This window comes from Oryctolagus cuniculus, chromosome 5, assembly GCF_964237555.1.
Source record: "Oryctolagus cuniculus chromosome 5, mOryCun1.1, whole genome shotgun sequence".
Classification (NCBI taxonomy): domain Eukaryota; kingdom Metazoa; phylum Chordata; class Mammalia; order Lagomorpha; family Leporidae; genus Oryctolagus; species Oryctolagus cuniculus.
This window is the reverse complement of record NC_091436.1, coordinates 114,189,603-114,216,159: the sequence shown is the minus strand read 5'-3', so window position 1 is coordinate 114,216,159 and position 26,557 is coordinate 114,189,603. Positions and strand designations below refer to the sequence as shown.

At 37.7% G+C, this 26,557-nt stretch overlaps 1 protein-coding gene across 1 annotated transcript in view; it reads left to right on the top strand.

The window, feature by feature from the left end:
• Positions 1-724: 724 nt before the first annotated feature.
• The window catches only part of GFRAL (GDNF family receptor alpha like), a 51,007-nt gene continuing 25,174 nt past the window's right edge, over positions 725-26,557 (top strand). Inside the window, exons 1-6 of the mRNA XM_051854629.2 lie at positions 725-2,833; positions 6,130-6,282; positions 10,248-10,655; positions 17,843-17,899; positions 19,058-19,388; positions 25,730-25,980. Coding sequence (XP_051710589.2) covers positions 2,590-2,833; positions 6,130-6,282; positions 10,248-10,655; positions 17,843-17,899; positions 19,058-19,388; positions 25,730-25,980 — 1,444 coding nt within the window. The 5' untranslated portion in view covers positions 725-2,589. The remainder of the gene's footprint in view (positions 2,834-6,129; positions 6,283-10,247; positions 10,656-17,842; positions 17,900-19,057; positions 19,389-25,729; positions 25,981-26,557) is intronic.

Sequence of the window (26,557 nt, the reverse complement as noted above, 5' to 3'; positions counted from 1 at the left end):
TACAGGTGATCCTATCTTGGATTCTTAGGAGACAAGTTCTGCAAAGAAGCAAGATTTAAAAAAAATTTTTTTTCCTGGATTTATTTTATACTTGTTAAGTCTACAGTCTATAGCATCAAGGGCAATTCATAATTAACATTATTTTTTCTTATTAAAATAATTCGGCTCTGATTAAAACATGACTCATGGTTGCTGGACTAGAGCAAAGATAACTATTTCTCCAGGGAGTGCAGTGGAGGATGGCCCAGGTGCTTGGGCCCTGCACCCCATGGGAGACCAGGAAAAGCACCTGGCTCCTGGCTCCTGCCAGGATCAGCGCGGTGCGCCGGCTGCAGCGGCGGCCATTGGAGGGTGAACCAACGGCAAAGGAAGACCTTTCTGTCTCTCTCTCTCTCACTGTCCACTCTGCCTGTCAAAAAAAAAAAAAAAAAAAAAAAAAAAAAGATAACTATTTCTGTAACTAAGTTATGATACTCCATCTTTTTCTTTAATTGATTAGGTAACTCACTTTTCATGTTTGCAAAATCAATTTAACTAACATATAACACTAAATTAGCATAGCTATTTTTTGATGCTTTCAGAAAACTTAATGGAACTTTTTCTCCTACTTCAAAAGTAACATGTAAATATCTGGAAGGTATTATTTTTATTAGATATTATCATTTATTTTTATATAAATCAGCATAATCAACCAATAAGTTTGAAGTAAGTCAATATATATTTATTAAATATCTATAATGCATATGTGCTTGATAATTGGAATATATTTATTTTTTAAAGATTCATTTATTTTAACGGTAAAGTGACAAAAAGAGAGGAAGAGAGAGAAAGATAGAGACAGTTATCTTCATATACTCCCCAAATGCCTGCCACAGCCTGGGCTAGGTCAGGAGTCTGGAAGCCAGGAACTCCACCCAGGTTTCCCAAATAGATAGCAGGAACCCAAGCACTTAAGCTATCTTCAGTTGCCTCCCAGGTACATTAGCAGCAGCTGATTCAGAAGCTTGGAATAGCCATGATTCAAACCAGTAGTCTTATATGGTATGCATGCATCCCAAGTAGTGGCTTAACCTGATGCACCACAATACCCTCCCCTAAAAAGCAATTATTAATTATCCCTAAAGAATATCCAATAAAATACCAGAATCTATTGGTGCAAAAAAGCACATGAACACTCACAGCAGTAAATGCTACAGGTGAGTGGATCCCCAATTTTCTAGCAGAACAGAAGAGGGATATCAAATTCTGTCTGAGTGTGGGTAACAGAGGATATAGAATTTAGGGACGGTTTCCTTGAAACAGGTAATGAATGTGATCAGTCTTATAGCACACAAAATGTTATTCTGAAAGACAAATGTGGTGTTCACTAGTGATGGGAGAGTAAATGCTTATGCAAGAGAGCATGGATCGTTTGGGAAACTACATGCTTGAGGACTTCCAGATGGCTCATGGTGAAGAATATGAAACTACATTAGGAAGAATCAACCAGAGGATAGAAATAGAGACAAATAGTACTAGGCTGAGGTATAAAAGCCTATCTAAATGAGATGGAATAGGAAGCAGACTGATCAGGTAGTGAATTAGTCAAATACTCAAAGTGAGAGTCAATGAACTATGCAAGAATGGATATGGGTGAGCAGAGATTAAGAATAGAAAAAGAAATCTATCATAAATACAAGATTTGAGTCATTGCTGGTGAAGTAGTATGGTTCAACCAAGAGTGGTGATGATGTGAACAATGTTAAAGATGTTATAGTCTGAAAGTGTGTCTGGAATACTCAGGCAGAGATAATAGCTATCTGACTAGAATACTTGAAAAAATACGAGAGAACTGAATTTGTACAAATGGAATATATGATAGTGAAAAAACCCTGAGGCCAAAACCTACTCTAAAATTTTACAGAATAGTAGAACAATGCTGGAAAGGATTGCAACTATAGACAGAATTATCAACCACAAAACTATCAAGAGAACTACACGGAAGGGTTTTCGAATGAAAAGAGTTTCAAGAACAAATGTCCACAAAATGTTAGATGATAAAAGTAGGTGAAATAAAGTCTTAAGACTACCATGTTTTATATTGAGAGTGACTAGAGACATTTTATTTTTTTTATTTATCTTTATTTATTAGAAAGAGTTACAGAAAGAGCTAGAGCCAGAGGAGAGAGAGAAGTCTTACATTCTGCTGGTTCACTCCCCAAATGACCACAATGGCCAGAACTGAGCTGATCCAAAGCCAGGAGCCACGGGCTTCCTTTGGGTCTCCCTATGTGGGTGCAGGGACCCAAGGAGTTGGGCCATCTTCCACTGCTTTCCCAGGCCATAGCAGAGAGCTGGATTGAAAGAGGAGCAGCTGGGATGTGAACCGGCGGCCATATGGGATGCCGGCACTGCAGGCTGGGGCTTTAACCTGCTGCACCACAGTGCTGGCCCCAAGAAATATTTTAAAGAGCAATTTCTATGGAGCAATATTCATAAAAATTATGTTGAAGAATGAATAAGTAGTGAGAAATGGGGAACAATTACAACATTCAGACCTCTATCTAAGGGGAAGGTTAGAATTCATTTCAATCTTATAATAATTTTATCATGTTTTCCATAATTCTGCTTTTTATCATTAACAACTCAGGTATGGGAGGAAATGGCTGCCAAACTGGAATACTGCAAACTTGTTTTGCTGCTGTTTTTGTTATACAAGCTATGGGGCTAAGCTTGGAAAATGAACCTACTTCCCAATTCAATGATTGTACACATTTAAGAGAGAAATGCCTAAGTGATGTGGATGGATGTGAACAAGCATGGAGAATAACGGAAGATGCCTGCAATGCTTCAGGTAAAACAAGTTGCTAAAATAAACTCTCAAATACCTTTTTCCTGAATTAAAAGTGAGTTTTGATATTTTCTTTCAATACCCTAAGATCAAAATTATTTTTGCAATAAATACCTTACTCAAACTTGTTGTTTCAATGATTCACATTTAATCATTTATTAATAAATAAATAAATAAAATAAAATAAAATAAATAAAAAGGATATTCTTAATACTAATGAAAACTGATATATTAACATTGAAGACAATTTTCTGAAAAGTTTCAGATTATTACCTCACCATGTATCATATTACATGCATACTTCTAAGAACCACAGCAATGACATTTCAAGTAAGATATTATTTTGTGTACATGTTAATATAATAATGATAAAATATAAAAACATTCAGGATAATTGCTATCTTTCTCACATGATATTGCACATTTTATGTTTTTGCAACATATATACTAGTTTCCATTCCAACTGTGTCACAAACAAAACATATTTTTGTTTTTAACTTGTCCTACCTTCTAAACATTTGAGGGGAGGTTACTAAGAGAGAGAATTGAAGATTAGAAAGTGACTGGTATTTGCCTAAGAAGAAAAAAACTATTTCTTGGATATTCAAGGATCTCAATAAATATTAAATGAAAAAATACAGTAAGCTTTCCTTCACTAAAAATAGATATAATAAACTGATTATTCTCATATAGTGGAACATTGCTTTCATATTGTTATGCCAGAGTACTCAAAAGTAGTACACTAACATAATGACACATTGCCTTGCACTTTGAATATTATGATAATCTACAAATCCAATAAACTTTCTGGATATTCAGTAACAGAAACCAGAAGGGAAAATAAAAATCTTTTCTTCCATGACTCATGATTTCTCCATTCACTTCACGAAGAGTAAATTATGTACTGATCATGACCCCTACCTATCTTCATGAGATTCCTTTACCACACAAAAGGTATAAGGTGGGGTATGTTGGGTTAAGAAGCAGCAATCTGTGGTTCTAACAATGCCAGTGTGCACAATGACCACCAGTGAGCTCCTGGTCAACAACATAACCTCAATGGATCACAAAGGACGTGGGGAAGGTGGAGACAGTTCCTTTTCTACATTTTTAAGGGAGTACATGGGATATTCACATTCCAGGGAAAGTTGTAGATATATAGTTCAACATTAATATCAATGTTCAAGAAAATTTCAAAGGTGTATTTTGCTCAAGTAACACAGTAATCGTACTTGTTGAATATTATGAATAGTGGTGAATTCAGTCTGTAAATATAAAATTACACCTTTGCAAAAACTGATGAAGTGAGGAGGGGGGAGAATATTGGGGGAGAGAATGGGTGTGAGGGAAATATGATTGTCTTGGAATTGTACCTATATGATGCATAAAATCTGCTCTCTTTATATTAATAAAAATTTTTTAAAAATAAAACATTTTAAAGGTTACCTACAAAAAAAGATGGAAAAGAGTTTGAAAAAAATCTATTTGTTTTGATAACCAGATACCTTATTACACTATAAGGCAATATAAAATGTGTTCTTAGAACATTTCATTTAGTGTGTCATGAATTATAACTTATTTATGCCTTTCAATATGGAAATAGCAAAACATCTATTATAAATTAAAATATTTGCATAGTTATTCTGTATATGAAGCTGAAATATTCTCAAATACACCAAATGAAATGAACTCAAGAAATTCTATTCAGAATAACTAGTAAAAGAAATTCTCAGGTAGAAGGATATGGCTTTTTAAATTAAAGCAGAAAATAAAATATTGATAATTATAAAAAACTCATTAATTTAGTCAATAATACTTATGGAATACTCTGTTGTTGCAATAATCACTCAATTTCTTATAATAAAAAAAAAGTTAGGGGCCGGCATAGTGTAGCGAGTAAAGCCGCCACCTGCAGTGCCGACATCCCATATGAGTGCTGGTTCAAGTCCCGGCTGCTCCACTTCCAATCTAGCTCTCTGCTATGGCCTGGGAAAGCAGTAGAACATGGTCCAAGCCCTTGGGCCCCTGCACCCACATGGGAGACCTGGAAGAAGCTCCTGGCTCCTGGCTTTGGATTGGCACAGCTCTGGCCGCTGCAGCCATCTGAGGAATGAACCAGCAGATGGAAGACTTCTCTCTCTGTAAAACTCTGACTTTCAAGTAATGAAATAAATCTTTAAAACAATAATAAATCTAAATCACCTGCACATTTCTTAATAAAATCTTAGAATGGCATGGAAAATAAACTAGCAACTTAACACAAATAGCTGAGCAATTTAGGTAAACAGGCAAAACAGCTAAGACTACAAAACATTTTGGTCACCTTGTGCAAGGACAGCTTTGAGTATTACTGAAGAACTAAAATTGGCATTCTGTATGAGGACAAAGTTATTTTAAAATACAAAAAGTTTTAATATATATTTAGTAAGTGTCCTCTTGCAAAATATAGTAAAAATAAATGTGTTGCTTAAAACATTACTTATATGGACATCCTGTTGGAATTTCAGATAATCTTTCTTTTTTAAGATTTATTTATATAAAAGGCAAAGGGAGAGAGAGAGAGAGAGAGAGAGAGAAATCGTGATCTTCCATCTACTGGTTCACTCCCAAGATGGCCACAACAGCTAGGGCTGGGACAGACCAAAGCCAGGAGCCAGAAGCTTCTTCTGGGTCTCCTACGTGGGTGCTGGGGCCATCTTCTATTGCTTTCCCAGGCCATTAGCAGAGAGTTGGATCTGAAGTGGAGCATGGGTCGGCAATACGGCATAGCTGGTAAAGCCACCACCTGCAGTACCGGCATCCAAAATAGGCGCCAGTTCGAGTACCAGCTGCTCCACTTCCAATCCAAGTTCTCTGCTATGGCTTCGGAAAGCAGTAGAAGATGACCCAAATCCTTGGACCCCTGCACTCACGTGAGAAACTCGGAAGAAGCTCCTGGCTCCTGGCTTTGGATAGGCGTAACTCCGGCCATTGCAGCCATCTGGGAAGTGAACCAGTGGGTGAAAGACTTCTCTTTCTCTGTCTCTGCCTCTGCCTCTGCCTCTCTGTAACTCTGCCTTTCAAATAAATAAATAAATCTTAAAAAAAAAGAAAAAGAAGTGGAGCAGCCTGGATGTGAACTGACACTCATAAGGGATGACAGTATTATAGGTGGAGGCTTAACCTTCTACACCACTGTGTTGGCCCAAATAATCTTTATATAGTAATTAATTACAGATATTAATATGATAATTCTTGAAGAGACTAAGAAATTATATTTAAATTAATATCTGGATTACTATATATTTGTTGTATTCCAGGTGACCCCTGCAAGATGAGAAATTCATCACACTGTGTTCTGAGTATCCACTCCTTAGTGGAAAGCAATTTACAATTTATGCAGTGTCTCTGCACTGATGACTTCTATTGTACTGTGAAAAAATTGTTTGGGAAAAAATGCATCAATAAATCAGGTAATATTTTGTAATGTGGAAAGTTTACAGTCAGAAAAGAGAAAATTACAATTCCAAAATCAACCAAATCTGCATAATTTGGTTAACTCATTTTTTGTAAATTGGATAATAGTTGATGTGACAGAGTTCTATTCACTGTGGATCTCAGTAACTACAGGACATATTTCTGCAATTGCTAGCCAAAATCTCCAACTGTTTGAATCATTGGGATTTATTGTGTTTATTGTAGATGTTGGCAATACCTAGATAATAGCAGACAAATAAATACAATCTCTACTGTTATAGAATTCAGAATCTCCCAACAGAGACAAAATATAATAAATTACCTATCACATATTTGCCTTTGTATAGGGGCATTTAATCTGACTGACACAGCAATAATGGTAAACAAAATAGTCTGCATGTTCCCTTGAGGATACCCAAAGACTTTCTGAAAGATTACACAATTTTAAAGCTAACGATTTTCAGGTCCTCATTGACCCTACGCATGCTCTCTGAAAAGTGATCAGCCTGGGAATGCATCTGTTTTAAAGTACTTTTTAACTCTTCACAATCATCCTTCTTCCACTTATCAGGCTGAGGAAATTCTTTTCTATTTCCAGCTTACTTAGAGATTTCTAAAAATCAGGAACGGATAACTGGATGCTTAATTTTGCAGTATTTGACTATCAAATTGGTTATGGCTTTAAAATTTAATTATTGGACTTTTAATGTTGATCCAGTCCTTTCATGCCAAGGTGGACTCCTGCTCATCGTATTCTTTTCACAGATTGTCAGTTTCAAATTGATAATGTTATTTTGATACATCATTGCTCACTCAGGATATTTTTGGGTTCTCTTAGTTAGATTTTGTTGACCTTTTAAAATTGATTGCAATGTCTTTCTACCTCTCTTATATTCTAGAACAGTGTGCAAACAATTGATATCATATCTTACTTAAATGATTGATTTAGTCAGTGAAGATACCTAGACCATTTTTCTTTGGAAGTTATAAAAATATAAACTCTGTGTGTATAAGTGTTACAGGAATAGTCCAGTTATCCATTTAATCTTGAGTGAATGTTAGTAGTTTTTGTCTTCCATTTGCTGGATTTATGTTTTTTTTTTTTTTTTTTTTTTTTTGACAGATAGAGTTAGACAGTGAGAGGGAGAGACAGAGAGAAAGGTCTTCCTTCAGTTGGTTCACTCCCCAAATGGCCGCTAAGGCCGGTGCTGTGCCGATCTGAAGCCAGTAGCTAGGTGCCTCCTCCTGGTCTCCCATGTGGATGCAGGGAGCACATGGGCCATCCTCCACTGCCTTCCTGGGCCACAGCAGAGAGCTGGACTGGAAGAGGAGCAGCTGGGACTAGAACCCGACACCCATATGGGATGCTGGCGCCGCAAGGCAGAGGATTAACCAAGTGAACCAGGGCGCCGGCTCCAGCTGGATTTATGTTGAATTTTTACTTTTAATTTCCTTTTTCTTTCTTTGGTTTCTGCATCCCCACTAAATTTGCTCCTAATATTCCCTAATTGTTATTTTGAATGTCTAGGAGTTATAATGCTGCCTTCACTTTCATTCAGATGCTCTCTTTCTTTCTCATTTGATCTTCATTCTTACTTTTTCTGTGTGTCATTAGTAATAAAAAAGATCTAAATTTAAAAAGGAATTTATTTGAGAGTTACAGACAGTGAGAGGGAGATGGAGAGAGAGAGAGATAGAGCGAGAGAAAGGTCTTCCATCCACTGGTTCACTCCACAAATGGCCACAATGGATGAGCTGAGGCGATCTGAAGCCATGAGCCAGGAGCTACTTCCAGGTCTCCCATGTGAGTGCAGGGGCCCAAGTGCTTGGGCCATCTTCTACTGCTTTCCTATGCCCTAGCAGGGAGCTGGATAGGAAGAGAAGCAGCAGGGACTAGAAGCAGTACCCATATAGGATGTTGGCACTGCAGGTGGAGGATTAACCTACTGCAGCAGGGGCCTCTGGCCCCTATTTTCTTATGCATATGCTAAACTAGCCAACATTGTGCCCAACATAGTCTATAAATATGTAGCATAAATGTTTTAATTAATTAAAAATTTAAGCTCCTCATCATTTTGAAATTTATAAAATGCTTATTATTCAATTAATGTGTAAACATTGTGTGAACCTGCAGGATATAAAGATGGATAACAGAGTCTCTGCTCTTCATTAACTGAAAGCAGAGATTGACATTTAACCCAATTAGTTAATGTAGTCTGACTGACTTCTGATGTATTCACTTCCAGTTTATACATGTATATGCTATAAAAGAGGCAGATATTTAGGCAGATTTGCAGTGTGTTCCAACACATATAATTATTAATGAAAAGGAGCTTATTATATGAAAATAACATTCATTTACATACACCTTCATCTAAGCCTGAACATACAAACTGGCTATTAAGGATACAAGAGGCAGTCTCTGTTCTAGATGAGGAGCCTAATTTATATAATTATATTAATTAATTGTAAGGTGCTATTTGAGAAATATTATAGTAGTATATGTTTCAAAATGTATGCACACCAGAGGCTGTAACCCTGAATAATGTTTGTATGGGTGCCATAGCTGTTTGTAAGTCAATATTTCCACCTTGTTAAATTAATTATATTTTCTTCATCTGGCAAAAATACGAGGCATTTGAAAAAGCTAAAGTATAGACAACATTCATTTAAGAAATCTTTTAAATTAAAAAAAATAAAAGACAGGATACTGTAGAAAAAAGAAGCATTATTTTGGCTGCAGAAAGATTATTAAGGTCAAGGTGGTTTTCATTGCTCAGGTTTTATTGGAGTGCCCCACAGGAAGACAAAATATTTTAGAATTAGACTGTAGACTTCTGAAAGCCTAAGTTAAGCTTACCTGGAGTCCTGTTTAAGATGGTTTTCTTATCTTCTTTCTGTAAAGTTTATATAATTCTGGTCTTATTGACTCTTATTGGGCTTATCACTTATGAGGCTTATCAGCTCTCTGAGAATGCGCATTCTCAGAGAGGGCAATAGAACACAAAGGGGTGAAAACTGGTACTTGCATGTGAAAAAAAATCTTTACTATGCATAAAATGCAGACATACATGTATGCCTATGAAATCAAGGTTTTTAGGAGAAGAGAGGAGAATTCGGAAAAATAACTGTCTAATAAAACTCCTTAAGGGGGATATTATTTTAAAGGTTGATAACACTTTAGTAAAGGTACAATTCCAGGAAAACATGACACTTCATAAAAATTTACATAAGTAATGAATTAGCTTATAAATGTTTTAAACTAAGCATAATTTTGGTCAATCATTATCACAATATAGTAAAAAGACAAAAGTAAATGATGTGGCTAAAACATCACTAAAGGAAATTGATCATTAATATTATGCAGCTATAGAAACTAAATTATCAGTATTTTATATTTCAATTTTTAAAAATTCAACATCACTTATCATGATTGTCTTGAAATATTTCAATGTTTTTTTTTTTTTTTTTTTTTTTTAATGCTTTTTTTTTTTTTTTTTTTGACAGGCAGAGTGGATAGTGAGAGAGAGAGACAGACAGAAAGGTCTTCCTTTGCCGTTGGTTCACCCTCCAATGGCCGCCGCGGCCGGCGCGCTGCGGCCGGCGCACCGCGCTGATCCGATGGCAGGAGCCAGGAGCCAGGTGCTTTTCCTGGTCTCCCATGGGGTGCAGGGCCCAAGCACCTGGGCCATCCTCCACTGCACTCCCTGGCCACAGCAGAGGGCTGGCCTGGAAGAGGGGCAACCAGGACAGAATCCGGCGCCCCAACCGGGGCTAGAACCCGGTGTGCCGGTGCCGCTAGGCGGAGGATTAGCCTAGTGAGCCGCGGCGCCGGCTCAATGGTTTTTGATAGTTGGAATATTTATAAAATATGTCTATGCACTTTTGAATAGTTATTTTAAAGATCACAGTAAATGAATTTATTTAATTTTTCATCATTCTTATACTTTACTTATGGAAGAATCAGCCCTGTACTCTGACTTGCTTTCACAATCAAATGTCACACAATGGCTCCACCAGAAAGACCTATCATTAATGGCTGAAAAGAAGAGTGACTGTGTCATAGCAGCACATGCCTGCTTGGAATCTGAACACTGTACTGGATTGTATGAGAATTTCAAGAAAACCTGTGGGAGAGAAACAGAACATTGCAAAACACTTGATGGAAGCCAGTTGTGTACAACATTAAGAGAAAATCTGAAAGGAACAATTTTGGGAAATTGTCAATGCAGTGACCCTTCAAAAACAGATTGCATTAAAATTTGGAAAAGTTTATTTGAAGATGTCTGTATACAGGATACTCAAATGAATCAAGCTGCAGCATTCGGTGAAGACTATGAAGATGGATTCAATCAGGACATTGTTTCAGGTTGGTATTCAAATAACTTCAGGAACACTAAGTATAATCACATACATGAGTTAACTAGAGAATATTTAGTTTATAATTTCAACTCTGCACTTCTAGCTGTGTTTCTTCTAGGAAATTAAAATTAAAACACATAATACAATAACCATATCTCATTGAGATTACCAAGAAAGAAGCATAGTGTCTTCAGTATTTGGCATAATGTTTATTTCATTCATTCATTCATTCATTGAACAAACACTTCTAAGCCATTTACAATATCAAAGTTCTATGCTATAAAACTAAAAACAACAACAAAGTATTTCTTCACTGAAATAATTAAAAGAGCAAATAAAGTGGACATTTATTTATTTTGAGCACCAATCATGTCCTATACCATGTCCTAATCCGTGGGGATAAAGAAGTAAACACAACAACAAAAATCACTATGCGGTAGGAACTGACATTGTAATTGAAGAATGGATAGAGTCAATTTATTTGGATACAAAGTCTAAGATGGAAACTTCTCTGCAGAAAATGTTTTGGGGTGGGCACTTAGGGACAAAAACTACAAAGAAGAACACAGGATTAGGTGAAGGGACAAACTGAAATTATGTTAAATGGCCACAAAAAATGTAGTTGTTTTCAGAGAAAACTTTGGACCAGGGATGTTCTTCGAGGCACCTCTCTTTGAATCAAAATCCTTACTCATACAGGCCAGCGATGAATATGAGTTGATCCATGGGCAAGCATGAAACCTGATATGACAACTTTCTTTTGAAGAAGGAAATGCCTAGAAAAGGACCAGTGTGAACCATCACCTAACAATACCCAATGCAATTGGGGGAATTGAGGCCCTGTATGACCATGAGGGCCTAGCTCACTACTAAGAATCCCCCTAGTAATGTAGACCCTTAACAGGATAAATACTATTATATCTATCTATATCTATATCTATATCTATTTGTTCTAAACATCAGTGGGTCAGTGGGTGCTTAAAAAGGTAAAATAGGTGAGAATAAGGAAGTCTGGTTGGGTGGATTTTAATTTTAACAGGATGGTCAGAAATTGCTGTGAAAAATTAATATCTGGGTAACAATTAAAAAGAGAAAAGGGCATGAGCCATGGGGACAGCTGCAGAAAGGATATATGAGGCAGAAAAGACAGCAAATTAAAAGTCCTGAGCTATGAATATGAGTTGAGGTTTGAGGAATAGCAAAGAAGACAGTGTAGCTGGGGCTGAACAAGCAAGAGCAAGCAAGTGGCATAGCAGATGAAATAATAAATATTACAGGGTGTGAGTCATATAAAACTCTGTAGGTAATTTCAAAGGCTTTGGCTCTTACTCCTTGGTAGAGTAAACCACTGAGGGATTTTGGTCATGGGTTGATCAAGGTCTGTGGGTTATAGGTTAATTCTGGAATTTTTAGTGAAACTGACAGAAGATAATCAAAGGCCCCAGTAGGAAGACCAGTTAGCGGCTTCTAGAAAAAGATGCAATAAAAAGATAATGGATGCATAAATATATGATGGATGATGGACCATTGTAGAAGGTGTGAGATTCTGGATATAGTTTGATATTAGTGGATCATATGGGAATGCAAGAAAAAGAAAGGAACTAAGGTTGACTTCATAGTTTTTATCCAAAGAAATTATAAAGATGGAATTGCTAATATAAGGATGTAGCTGCCATTATTTTCATTAACCATGTAGAAACAACTCCTGAAAGAGGATTTAGTGAGGGAGATGGAGCAGGTTAAGAGTCAGATTCGTGTATTTGATGTCAATACATTCATTGGTGGGGCCGGCACCATGGCTCACTTGGTTAATCTGCCTACGGCGCCGGCATCCCATATGGGTGCTGGGTTCCAGTCCCGGTTGCTCCTAGAGGAATGCCCAAGTGCTTGGGCCCCTGCATCCACATGGGAGACCAGGAAGAAGCACCTGGCTCCTGGCTTCAGATCGGAGCAGTGCCGGCCATAGTGGCCATTTGGGAAGTGAACCAACGGAAGGAAGACCTTTCTCTCTGTCTTTCTCTCTCTTACTGTCTATAACTCTACCTGTCAAATAACAAAAATTAAGCAAAATAAAAAAAGAATGGTTTCCATAGAGTGGTAAACTTGAGGTGGAGTTTGGGGTTTGAACATCTGCTCATGGACTGTTTGAGGCCTGCAACATCATTTGATCTGGCCCTCCAAAGGCAACTGCAGTCAGCACTCAAAATTCAATAAATCTATAGTAGGCTGATTTTTAAGTTGATAATTTTGTATGGCCTGTGGATGCTGTTATGAATATGCAAATAACTGTTGGCAGAAAAAAAAGTCCCCCACGTAAATAGGAGGAGGGAAACTGTAGCTAGAAAACAGACCAGTCTTTAAAAGAAGTATGCTTTAGAAAAGAGACAAACAGAGCAATACCTGGAGAAAGAAAAAGGGTAAGAGGGGTGTTTATTTTAAGACAGGAAGAGTAGGCCGGCGCCATGGCTCACTAGGCTAATCCTCTGCCTTGTGGCACCAACACACCGGGTTCTAGTCCCGGTCGGGGCACCGGATTCTGTCCCCGTTGCCCCTCTTCCAGGCCAGCTCTCTGCTGTGGCCAGGGAGTGCAGTGGAGGATGGCCCAAGTAATTGGGCCCTGCACCCCATGGGAGACCAGGAGAAGCACCTGGCTCCTGCCTTCAGATCAGTGCGGTGCGCTGGCCGTGGCGGCCATTGGAGGATGAACCAATGGCAATAAGACTTTCTCTCTGTCTCTCTCTCTCACTGTCCACTCTGCCTGTCAAAAAAAAAAGACAGGAAGAGTAGACCAATAGGAGTGCTTTTGGTTAGGGTGGTAAAAATTGATTATGAAGGGATTAAATAGTGAATGATATCCAGCTGGTGCTCTTTGACACATATTTATTGAGTGATTTTGAATGTTCATCTATTAGAAGTGTGATACAGGCAGGAAAGAGTCACCAACTTCAGGAGGTAATTCAAAGATTGGGAGGAAATGTAAAAATGAGTGTTCTGAGGTATATACACAACTGAAGGTCAGAAGGATGAGAAGTTCTTGGAAGGCAATTGTAGGATAATTAACATTTTAAAAAATGAATTAAATTGGAAGCAGAAATTCAAGATGTGGGCTCTAGAATACGAGCACTGGTGGGGCCTGGTACAGAGTGAGGTAAAGATCAGAGTTTTAGTGAAGGAATGCTGAAGCAGAGTGGGAGACAGGATTTCCAATGGACATGGACATAACTTGGCACACTGGCACAATTGAAAGTGGGGGAAATGTTGAGACAGTTCAAAATGATGAATATCAGAGCAAGGCTGAGGCTAGTATTTGACAAGAGCACAGAAAGAAGTACAGGGAGACAGCATTTATGCTGTCTGAGGAGAAAGTGTTTTTAAGGATAGATAACGTTCTTGGAGCTGCAAAGCTAACAAGGCAGATGAAAACTACTGCTAATGCAAACACGGTTTGTTTTAAATGGAAAATGAGAATATCCAAACTGCAAGAGTTATATATATGGAAATAAGGTTGGGAAAAAGCCAGGCTCTTTTCTTCTTTCTTCCATGAGTGACCCTTTCTTTTTGTTTTTAAAGATTTATTTATTTGAGAGAGTTACAGAGAGGAAGAGGCAGAGAGAGAGAGAGAGAGAGAGAGTGAAAGTCTTCCATCCACTGGTTCACTCCCCAAATAGCTGCATCGGAGCTGTGCAAATCTGAAGCCAGGAGCCAGGAGCTTCTTCTGGGTCTCCCGTGCAGGTGGGAGGGCCCAAGGACTTGTGGCATCTTTTACTTCTTTTTCAGACCACAGCAGAGGTCTGGATTGGAAGTGGAGCAGCCAAGAATAGAACTGGCGCCCATATAGGATGCCAGCACTGCAGGTGGAGGCTTTACCCACTATGCCCCAGCGCCAGCCCCAGGCTGACCCTTTTAATGTTACTTTTATGATCTTTATGTCTTGAACATTGGAGCATGTGCCCTGAGGAAGAAATATTCTATTGTACTGAATTTGATCATTTTATAGAAATGTTTTTATTAGCACCTTATAAATATATTTTTATCAATTTAGAATTAAATGAAAATATTTACATGAATTTAGTTTGTGCTTCTGTTATGTTAAGACAGAGGGGATATAGGGAAGTTATTCTGACTTTAAGATATTTTTATTTTTATTTTTATTTTTATTTTTTTTTTTTTTTTTTACAGGCAGAGTGGACAGTGAGAGAGAGACAGAGAGAGAAAGGTCTTCCTTTGCCGTTGGTTCACCCTCCAATGGCCGCCGCTGCAGCCGGCGCACCGCGCTGATCCGATGGCAGGAGCCAGGATCCAGGTGCTTTTCCTGGTCTCCCATGGGGTGCAGGGCCCAAGCACCTGGGCCATCCTCCACTGCACTCCCTGGCCATAGCAGAGAGCTGGCCTGGAAGAGGGGCAACCGGGACAGAATCCGGCGCCCCGACCGGGACTAGAACCCGGTGTGCCGGCGCCGCAAGGTGGAGGATTAGCCTATTGAGCCACGGCGCCGGCTCGAGATATTTGATTATAGTATAAGACCCTAGAGTATATTTGAAGGAACACTGTATATTTTTAAGCATTTTTATATGATTTTATAACTCACACATAATTCTGAATAGTACACACTTCTATTTATTCACAGCGCTTATTGTATTTAGAGTGCTGGTAATTAAGCTAGAGTTAAAAATACACTCTTTACATATATATATATATATATATATATATAAAATGTAATAAATTAGCATTTCATGTTTAGAAAATTTATTGTTTGGGCTGGTGCTGTGGTGCAACAGTTTAAGCCTCTGTGTGCAGTGCCGGCATCCCATATAAGTGCTTATTTGAGTACTGGCTGCTCCATTTGTAATCCAGCTCCCTGCTAATGCACCTGGGAAAACAGTGGAAGATGGCCCAAATCTTTGGGCCCCTATAACCATGTGGGAGACCCACAAGAAGCTCTTGGCTCCTGCTTTCAGCCTGGCCCAGCCCTGGCCATTGCAGTCATTTAAGGGAGTGAACCCGAAGCTGGAAGATTTTCTCTCTCTCTCTCTCCCTCTCTCTGTCTCTCTCTCTCTCTCTGTGGTGTGTGTGTGAGTGAGTGTGCATGTCTCCTTCTCTCTCCCTAACTCTGCCTTTCAAATGAATAAATAAATCTTCAAACATTATTGTAAAATATTTCTCATATTATAGAAAATATCATACCACCCAAGATAGAATTAATTTCCCAACACTAAAAATATTTTGTGTGTGAATAATAATTACTCACGTAGTAAGTAGATTGGTATTTTCTGGCTACTATGTTTTTTACTTATTTATTTATTTTCGACAGGCAGAGTTAGACAGTGAGAGAGAGAGACAGAGAGAAAGGTCTTCCTTCCATTAGTTCACCCCCCAAATGGCCACAACAGCAGGCGGGCTGCGCCAATCTGAAGCCAGGAGCCAGGTGCTTCCTCCTGGTCTCCCATGCAGATGCAGGGCCCAAGCACTTGGGCCATCCCCTACTGCCTTCCTGGGCCACAGCAGAGAGCTGGACTGGAAGAGGAGCAACCAGGACAGAATCCGGCGCCTCAACTGGGACTAGAACCCAGGGTACCAGCGCCGCAGGTGGAGGATTAGCCTAGTGAGCCGTGGCGCCGGCCTCTCTGGCTACTATTAACAAAATAGTAGATTCTGGGTAGCTTTGTCTCAGTTCTGGAGGCTGAAAGTATTCCAACAATGTTCAGCGGGGTCTGTTCCTGGTGAGGCTTCTCCCTTACACATTTCTAGACAGCCAGCTGCCTTCTAATTATGTCCTTCTATGGCCCCTCCTTGGTGTGTGATTCGGGGTTGTGGAGAAGAGAGGCAGAGAGAGTGCTCGCAATATTTCTGCTTATAAGGCCACTAGTCCTCTCAGATGAGAGCCACTTACTTAGCCTCCATTATTTAGAGATGCCATCTCCAAGGGCAACCCTATTAGGAATTAGGTCTTCAACATGTGCATTTTGGAGGGCATGAACTTTTGGCCCATCATGTTGAATGAAGGCAGTGAGTATTTGTATCTCAAGGATATCCTCTTAAGTTGTATTTCATCAGTGGCACAGCCTCACCCATCAGTCCCAATGCAGAGATAATTAATCTGTAACAGAATGGTTAGTGTGCACTTTAGACTTTTGGGTCTAGTGCAAAAGCCATTTTATTAAATTAGAATTTCTTCTGCTGTGGTTTAAATGCACAGAAATAAGTACACTTGTCTTCATCAAACAGGAGAATGGATTCAAGAAGAAATGATTGAGTTGAGACTTGATCAATAGACAAATGAAGAACCATGTTTTACTAGAACAATTAGAATAATACAAGGATTCTGAAAAGTCTGTGACACATTGGGGGATAAGAAGAATTTTCCTGTGAATGTATCATCAATTATGTGCAATAGACTGGTGGGCAAAAAATATGAAGAGGTATCCTGGGTAGGGCCAAAGTGAATTATGAAAGAACATTTACATTACAACAAAAGTTAATCTTAATAGACTATCACAAAATTTAATTTACACTTTAAATGAAAATCTGACCATACTATTTCCCTACTACTCTGTGCATCTGTGTTCCTTTTATTTTATGTTGGCTTGACTTTACTTGTCTATGCTTCCTGCCAGGCTATGGGGAACTTAGCCAAAAGGACCACAGATTTACATCCTTAGTATGTCAAGTGGTGCATAATAAAGATTCAACAAATGCTTCTTGAATCAAAGCTGTTGAAATTAGATTGCCACTGAGTCCACCGGCATTGATAAGATTTTCTAATTCTATAATTATAATTCCTAAGAACTCAGACAAAAATATAATCAGAGGAGAAATAGTCTTCAAATTGAATTCTGATCTAATTGGTATGTTCCTGGGTTAGGACAGTTTTGCTGTTGTTCTGACCATATTCCATCTATTCTCCATAAAAGACAATCTTTGTTCACTTCAAAGCACATGGTGCAGATGATAGCATTTGTTTAAATCTTCAAGTAACGGAATCCACCAAGCAGTGATCTTCAACTCACCTGAATGATATTTCAGAGGTTTAGTTTTCTTCATCTGTACCTCACTAATTTTGAAAATCAAGGACTAAATTAGCATTTCCTGAACTTTTAAGTATTTTTGCTTGATTATCCATTCATAAATGTAATACATATTATCCTTGGAAATTTAGAAAATTGTGCAATAATAATTTATCTTTTTCCATTCCAGATAACATGAAAGAGGATAATGAACTGAAGTGGAATCTAACGACACTCTCCTATCATGGTAATGTATAAATTATTATTTTATCTGCATTGTGAATACTAGATAATATAACTTACTTAAAGTGTAATTGCCAGTTTCTAAAATATGTGCAAGTTCTAAAAATTATTTTGATTACTAGTTTTAATACAACAAAATGCAACAGAATTATTGCATTTCTTCCATTGATGACATTCAAACATTTTGCCCATTCATCAATTATTTCTGGATGTACTTGTGAATATAACCATATACTAGGTCCTAAGTAAAATTCATGCAAATTTTGATCATATAAATTAAACACTTTAGGACCAACTGTTTTTTTTTGTTTGTTTGTTTGTTTGTTTGACAGGCAGAGTGGACAGTGAGAGAGAGAGAGACAGAGAGAAAGGTCTTCCTTTTGCCGTTGGTTCACCCTCCAATGGCTGCCACGGCCGGGGCACCGCGCTGATCTGATGGCAGGAGCCAGGTACTTATCCTGGTCTCCCATGGCGAGCAGGGCCCAAGCACTTGGGCCATCCTCCACTGCACTCCCGGGCCACAGCAGAGAGCTGGCCTGGAAGAGGGGCAACCAGGACAGAATCCGGCACCCCGACCAGGACTAGAACTCAGTGTGCAGGTGCTGCAAGGCGGAGGATTAGCCTAGTGAGCCGCGGCACTGGAGACCAACTGGTTTTGAATATGCATGCAGTGGTGAGGGGAGGACATTTACATATATCTGTTTTTTAGAGTGTAAACATGTTTATATACAGGAATAATAATGTGGAGATCCTACCACCATGAGAAATAGTGCAATAGAATAAGAATCTTTTTAACTTGAGCCAATGAACTTCCCATTCATAAACTATATAGTTCAAATGTAATTTCTGGAGATTTATTGTTTACATTTGTGAAATTTGAACTCAGAAATTTTTCCTCCCTCTCAATTTTGGCTTTATACACTTCCCATCACCCTGGGTCACAATATATATTAAGTTTAGAAGAAAGATGATTCAAATACCACACTACTTAGGTCTCAGCAAACTCAAACTTACTCTTAAAAAAAGGGAGGAATGCTTGCCAGAAATAGCAGATTGGTACATCATTATACTTTGCTCCCAGATTTCTTACAGTATTTTGCAGGTTTTGTATGTACAGCTTTGTGTTGGCTTTTCTAAGACCAAAGCATATCATTGCTTTCAGGGTTCGAAGGGATCCCATCCTGTTTGGAAGTGACAGAGGCGTGTGTAGGAGATGTGGTCTGTAATGCACATTTGGCCCTTTACCTTAAAGCTTGCTCAGCAAATGGAATTCTGTGTGATGTGAAACACTGCCAAACAGCCATAAGGTTCTTCTATCAAAATATGCCTTTTAACATTGCCCAGATGTTGGCTTTTTGTGACTGTGCTCAATCTGATATACCTTGTCAGCAGTCCAAAGAAGCTCTTCACAGCAAGCCATGTGCAGTGAACATAGTTCCACCCCCTTCTTGCCTCAATGTAATTCACAGCTGCCGAAATGATGAATTATGCAGGTGAGTAGAACACGCATACCTTACTTTCTTATTTCTGCACCTTATTTGTTATAGTCCAGTTCTAACACTTGATCTCATTACCTTAGCTACAGTTCCCACCATCATCCAACATGGTGTAAATAAAACCAGACAAATCATAATTTCAAATCTGTGTTACATGTGTAGTGTGCTTTTTGAAATTCAAATGCAGAATAAGATTTTGGAATATAGAAATTCAGCATGTCAAGATGTGATAGCCATGAAATAGCATTGTTAAAATTATATATTTGAGTTGGAGTAATGAATTGTTCATGTATTTGACTTATATACCGGTTCTTGCTTGTTTGTGTTTTGGTGTGATTTTGTAAGCTTGTTATCCATTGTAGAATTTTGGCAAAGTGAGTCTACAAACTTCAAAATAAATTCTTTTTGTATTAGGCTGGACACCAGGAAGAAGAAGGTAGCTTGAGCAGAATTTGGACATCTCCAGCACACACACAAGCCATGATGTAGAATGTGACCATCCTTCTCTCCCTAGCCTCATACCGTTGTGTATTGGGATAACATTAGTTATTTATTTCTTGGTTTGAAACAATCTATTATGCACCTACTACTACTCTAGGTATCAGCGAAGAGGAGACACAAATGTCTTTCTAGTAGAGCTTAAATTCTTGTAGGCAGAAACAGATTATAAATAAGGGAAAGCGAATATGATATTATATAGGAACAAATGCTCTGGAGATTAAGAAAAACAGCAGAATAAAGGGCATTGTGAATGGGCTGAAAAAGTTTCAGCTCAAAGTGTGGTCCCATTAGGAAGCATTTTACTCTGCTTGAAGAAGCCAGGGAATGGGCCTTTCTCTGTAAGTATTTGAGGGAAGAAATACCAAGCAAATGGACCACCCTCAGTGTTAAGGAAGAAATGTGCTCTGCATGTTATAAAAGTTGAGAGTAGGGTGTGCAAAGGGTAGAGCAATAGGAGGTGAGGTTAAAGATGTAACTGCATGAAGTTCAGGCAGGCATAGATCACTTAGGGCCTAGGGGGACATTGCAAGGACTAAGGCTTTTACTCCAACCAAAAAGGAAGATTTTGAGCAGAGTTATGAATTATCTGGCTCTTTTGTTAAAACTTTCCCTCTGGCTGCCAGCTGAAAGCAGATTGTACCTGTGCAGGTAATCATTCTTAGGAAACATAAATTTATTCTAACATACTTTGACCTTTTCTTTTTCTCACTGAGCTCTCATTAGCACATTTTTTGTTGTTTATTCAAGATGAATTTATCTTCTGTGCAGTCAAAAATTGGACAAGTGTATGAAGATGCAGGAAAAATGAGAATGTTGAGTGCACTGGATAAGTCAAGACTATTTGTAACGTTGGTATTTTAATGTTGAAGGAGCTTTAACAACCAGCATTAAAATGATGTAATTTTTAGATTCATCTTTGCACTGTTTCGAGTAAACCTCATTAATTTGTCTTCCCAGTACATTCTATCATGTATACTGTTTTACGTCATTTTATTTAAATGAAAGAAATTTCATATATATCCAATTCATTTCAAGATCAACATAAAAAATTAGAATGGAGGAGAGGCTCAGTGTGTGATAGCTCAGAGATTTGTCACCTTATTTTAACCACTGGCAAAAGACTGAAAAACATAATGATATCAGCTTCCTGAAGGTTCTTGGCAAACTGCTTTCTTTCAGTCTTTTTCACTGTCTCCACTCTATTATTCTCAGTATTCTAAATTGCACAGTAGTTCCAGATCTTGTAAACATTTGTCGAAGATAATTGCTTCCCCATAACATACATTCTATGAGATAAAAGGTAAAGATCTAGGCAGAGTGCTAGAGTACTGACATATTGCTTCAAGTTAACAAAAAGATGTCAAGATTCTCAAGAAAATTTAATTTAAGGGTCTATCATGCCAATCTGTATCCATTATCTTAAGGCTTATTAATTATGTTTCTTGAATAAATAAAAAAGCAGTGATAAAAATAATTTTATAATTCAATTTGGATTTTTCAAACTCATTTATCATGTCACAAATCCTTACTAGTGAAATATTGTATTTAATTGCTTCTAATGCACTTTCATTACATATTTTAACATCACTGAGATATTTGGAATGAATCTTAAGGTCAAACAACAAGGAAACATTTGTCATAGTGTAATACCAACAAGTGTTTTTAGTTGTACATAAAATATTTCCTCCTAAAATTAGTGAAATGAAGTAGACATGTTTGATTATACTGCTGTCTCATGTTCCAAATAGATTCTATCTGTCATCTATCCATAACAATTAAGCTGAATAATATGTTAACCACCCAAGGGTAGGTGACAGCATATTTTTAAAGCAATTCCTGTAAAAAAATTCCAGATGTTTCCACAGATGGGTACCTATGTTTGATTCTAGAGCCAGTATCATTGATGTACTACTCTGTTACATTGAAGTAATTTGCACTCAACTTTCATAGCATGATATTTATAAGCTTCCATATGAAATAAAAAAATTAAAAAAAAACACTTAAGTGGCAAGTAGCAGAATATACTACTACAGTTCTTGTGACTCCCTCTAATAGATCCTGAAGTTGGCACACTAGCATTAACCTCCCCTTGGTATCAATACCTTCTCACATTGACTTAAACAAAGTTGGTGATTTTCTTCAACAAGAATTCCTAGGATTAACCACCTCTCTAAGTTGTTGATGTAGAGACTGATACAAGATAAACACTCAAAAGACATCATCTTCTGTCTCTCTACATTTCAATAATGTCCACTTAACTTTTGTACTTCAGTGTACACGCACACATATTTTCTTATATAATTTCCATCCTTCTTAGATTAATTCAAAGAGTAATGATGATGTATCTTCAATTTCCTTTCAGCATGTGCAAATATTGTAAGGCCATCACAAAAAAACACCAAACACTGGAGTTAAGGGAAAGGTTTATTGTTGGGTGGGGGAAACCTGACAGGCCAGAGGGAGAGGCCAAGAGAGCAAGAGAGAGAACCGCATGTGTAGGAAGCAGGGCCTGTTATAGTCCTGCAGGGGGTACTGAAGTGGGAGCAGTGAATCCCATTAAGGTAGGAGTGGAGCTCACACTTGTGGTTGGGCCATTTTGTCACCTGACTTCTAGCCAGTCAGACTGGGCTTAGGACTGAAGCTTACTGTGCAAGTTGGCAATGGGGGCCATAGCCTAAGATGGCATCCAGGGCTTAATGGCATCATTTTACTAACAAATAGTCCTTTATTGAATGCTTCATGGAGGTGATGGAAATATTATACAGTATTAGTAATTAATGAGAAAAGAAAAATCTCATTTTCTTAATCAAATTTTGCCTTAGGGAGATTTCTAGTACTCATATTAAATAATCTTGATATAATACAGATGAAAAAAGTCTTAAAAATGGAAAACTTCTTTAGTCAGGATGTTAGGCCCTTTATCACATACTTTTTTTTTTTTTTTTTCAAAAAAAAAGCCTGTCTGTACATGGGCAAAGCCAGTATTTATGTTTGAAAATACAATTTCTGTATCTGTCCCAGTTTGAGACTATCTTTACTTTTTGAAAAGATCAGATCAGTTTTTTTTCCAATACATTCCCTGGGAGGTGAGATTATATATAATCAATCATAAAAGTTAAGAAGTTAGAATATATTATATTTTCATATGAATGAATTACAGAAAGTAACGAAAAAATACTTCTTAAAAGTTTGATAGCTTTTGAAAGGAAATTATATTTATTTTAAGTGGTAAGGACTATTTACAAAGTGTGGCTGTACTTAGGTAAAAAGGCAAATATAATAGAACCCATCTGCAGAAACTTTTCTTTATACACTTACCTTTTTTTTTTTTTTTTTTTTTTTTTTTGACAGGCAGAGTGGACAGTGAGAGAGAGAGACAGAGAGAAAGGTCTTCCTTTTGCCGTTGGTTCACCCTCCAATGGCTGCCACGGCCGGCGCGCTGCAGCCGGCGCACCGCGCTGATCCGAAGCCAGGAGCCAGGTACTTATCCTGGTCTCCCATAGGGTGCAGGGCCCAAGCACTTGGGCCATCCTCCACTGCACTCCCTGGCCACAGCAGAGAGCTGGCCTGGAAGAGGGGCAACCGGGACAGAATCCGGTGCCCCAACTGGCACTAGAACCCGGTGTGCTGGCGCCGCAAGGTGGAGGATTAGCCTAGTGAGTCGCGGCACCGGCTATACACTTACCTTTTTCAATAGAAAGAGAATTTAATCATAAAAATAAAAACAAAATATTCAATTGTTTTCAAAAACTTTTAATTTTCTTAAACATTTAATTGTATGAGTAAATGAAAAAGAATACAAATTATCAACAAGGATAAAGAAAGCATTTGTACCTTAAAATGTTTCAAATACAAAATAAAATTAAGATATAATTTTTGTCATATTTAAAACATTAGAAGTTCAAATATTTAGTTCCTAGTATTTCAAGGATTTCTATTTTTGTTTCACCATTTTGTGCTAATTTATTAACTTACTTCGTTTTTATTTAAAACATAGAGAGAGACAGAGAGACAAACAGAGATCTTCCACCCATTATTTCACTCCCCAAATGCCCACAATAGCAAGCACTAGGCTAGGATGAAACCAAGAACTAAAATCCAAGCTGGGTAACCAACACAGGTGTCCAGGCACAAATATTTGAGCCATTGTCCACTGCTCCCCAGGGTGCTCATTAGCGGAATCCAGCTCCGAAATGGAGGAGCCAGAATTCATGGCAGAGACTCAAATATGGGATGCAGGTATCAAAGTAGTGTATTAGCCACTATGCCAAACACTTGCCCAGCATTTTATTTTCAATTAATATTCTGTAGTTCATTATTTGAAATAATTGCATGATATTTCCAAAAGAAGTGAATTATACAGCAGATAAATCATGCACATTAAATTTAGTAAAACCTATATTTTTAGAATAAACTGCATTTAGTTACAGATGTTTCTATCAGCCTCCCAAATGACAAGCAGTACTTTCAAAATCTACATTCAGTCTACAACTTACATATAACCCTTAATTGCACTAAAGTGACATATTTCTTCTTCTGGCCTTAGAATTACATGTTTAAGAATTTTGCAGTATTCCCTTGTACAAATTTTAATATATTCCAATTAATTTTCACCATTCTCCTAAATAACTGGTCCTTTAAAATTAGTTAAATATGAGAGTTTTTGAGCCAGTATCATGGTACAGCCAGTTAAAAATGCCACCTGACACCATCACCCCATGTAAACCCTGGTTCAAATCCTGGCTGCTGCAATACCAATCCAGCTTGCTGCTAATGTGCCTAGGAAAGCAGACAAAGATGGCTAGAGTGCTTGGGCCCCTGCCACCCACTTGGGAGATCTGGAGTCTAGGCTCCTGGCTTTGGCCTGGCCCAATTTTGGTGGCCATTTGGGTAGTGAACCTGTGGATGGAAGATCTCTCTTCGTCTCCCTCTCTGTAACTCCACCTTTCAAATAAGAAATCTTTAAAAATATGAGATTTTGAAAACTGTGTGGCTTTTGATTTTTTAGTAGAGTGTCGTCGTGTGGGCAAATAAACTTGTATCAAATATTGTATACCCTGAGATCTTTCATGGATGCTGGATGGAAACCTATTCAAGAGAGGACAAAAAGTCACTTTAGGTGATAAATATAAAGTTAGAAGGTTAATATCCTTTGTTCCATTAAGAAATATATCTTGTCACTGAGAAAGTTTAAAACTGAAATTATTATACATTATCCAGACTTTTATTCAAAGCTATTACAGCATGAATCAAATACATACTTAGAAAAGTTATGAATGGATGTAATTCTAATGCATTATATTGGCCATTAAATACATCATAAATGTCTCTGTACATTAGCTGTTGCTACCAGAGAACCTAGAAAATCTGTGAATTCTAATTAATCTATTTTAGAAATATTGAAAAACGTACCATACCTCCCATCCTGTGGAATCCTTGCTTGAAAGGCCAAATGCCTTTTTTGAAATCAGTGGTATGAAACAATGTCCAAATGATAGCCACAAAACTACATTCAGCTTCAAGAAAGTCACTAATAAATCTCTCAAGTATCTCACACTGCAAATCATCACCCATTGAAATAAAATCAGTAATGAAAGAAACTCCATCCAGAGAATCCCAAATTTACTGTCTTTGAGCACAGAAACACTAATTCACAAGATTCCTCTAATTTTTTTCCACACTTCCTATTGGAAGCATGTTTACATGTACAAACTTGGTTTTCAACAACATGCTGGCATCCAGGAAGCATTTTGTTTTATGTCAGTCATTTATTAAGTAAGGGACCATCACATGGTAATATAAATTTACACTGTTCTATATTTTTACTCTTTTCCTAGGAGACACTACAGAACATTTCAAACAAAATGCTGGAAGCTTGTAACTGCCAAGTGCCACGATGATGAGACCTGTATCAGCACCTTAAGCAAAAAGGATTTCATTTGTTCCGGAAGTGATGACTGTCAGGCAGCTTACCTCGGAACCCTTGGGACAGTCCTTCAAGCGCAATGCACCTGTAGGACCATTACACAAGCTGAAGAAGCTTTGTGCAAGATTTTCCAGCACATGCTGCATAGAAAATCATGTTTCAGTAAGTTCCCCAAATAAAACTTCTCCCTCTCAATAGATGATAGGTGATAGGCTATAGATAGATGATACATAGGTATACAGGTAGATAGATAGATGATAGATATGTGTGTGTGTATATATATATATATATATATATGTTTTTGACTATCCAGTACAAACTGATAATCTAACACAAGGATGCTTTTGTATTTACTATTCCATTTTAAGATTTACTTTACTATTTTTGAGAATGTTACTTTATTTCTGACTTACATGATAGGTTATAATCACATATTTAGTGGCTTCGATATCAACGGTATACAGGTTATTTATCCATCTGATCACTGGATGTATCAGGTATTCATTGCTAAGTAACACAAATTGCTAAGTAAAACAAACGAGTTAAAACAATAATGATTTATTTGTGAATATTCTGTTGGACAAAGCAAATCACATGGTGACCCTCAGAGTCAGTATGGGTGAAGACTACACAAGAATGTAGATATTCAGTGGGGGATCCATCAGGGATCATTGATTTTACAATCCCCTGTCTATTTACCTTTCAATTTATTTTTTTTTCCTGTTCATGATGTTTAACA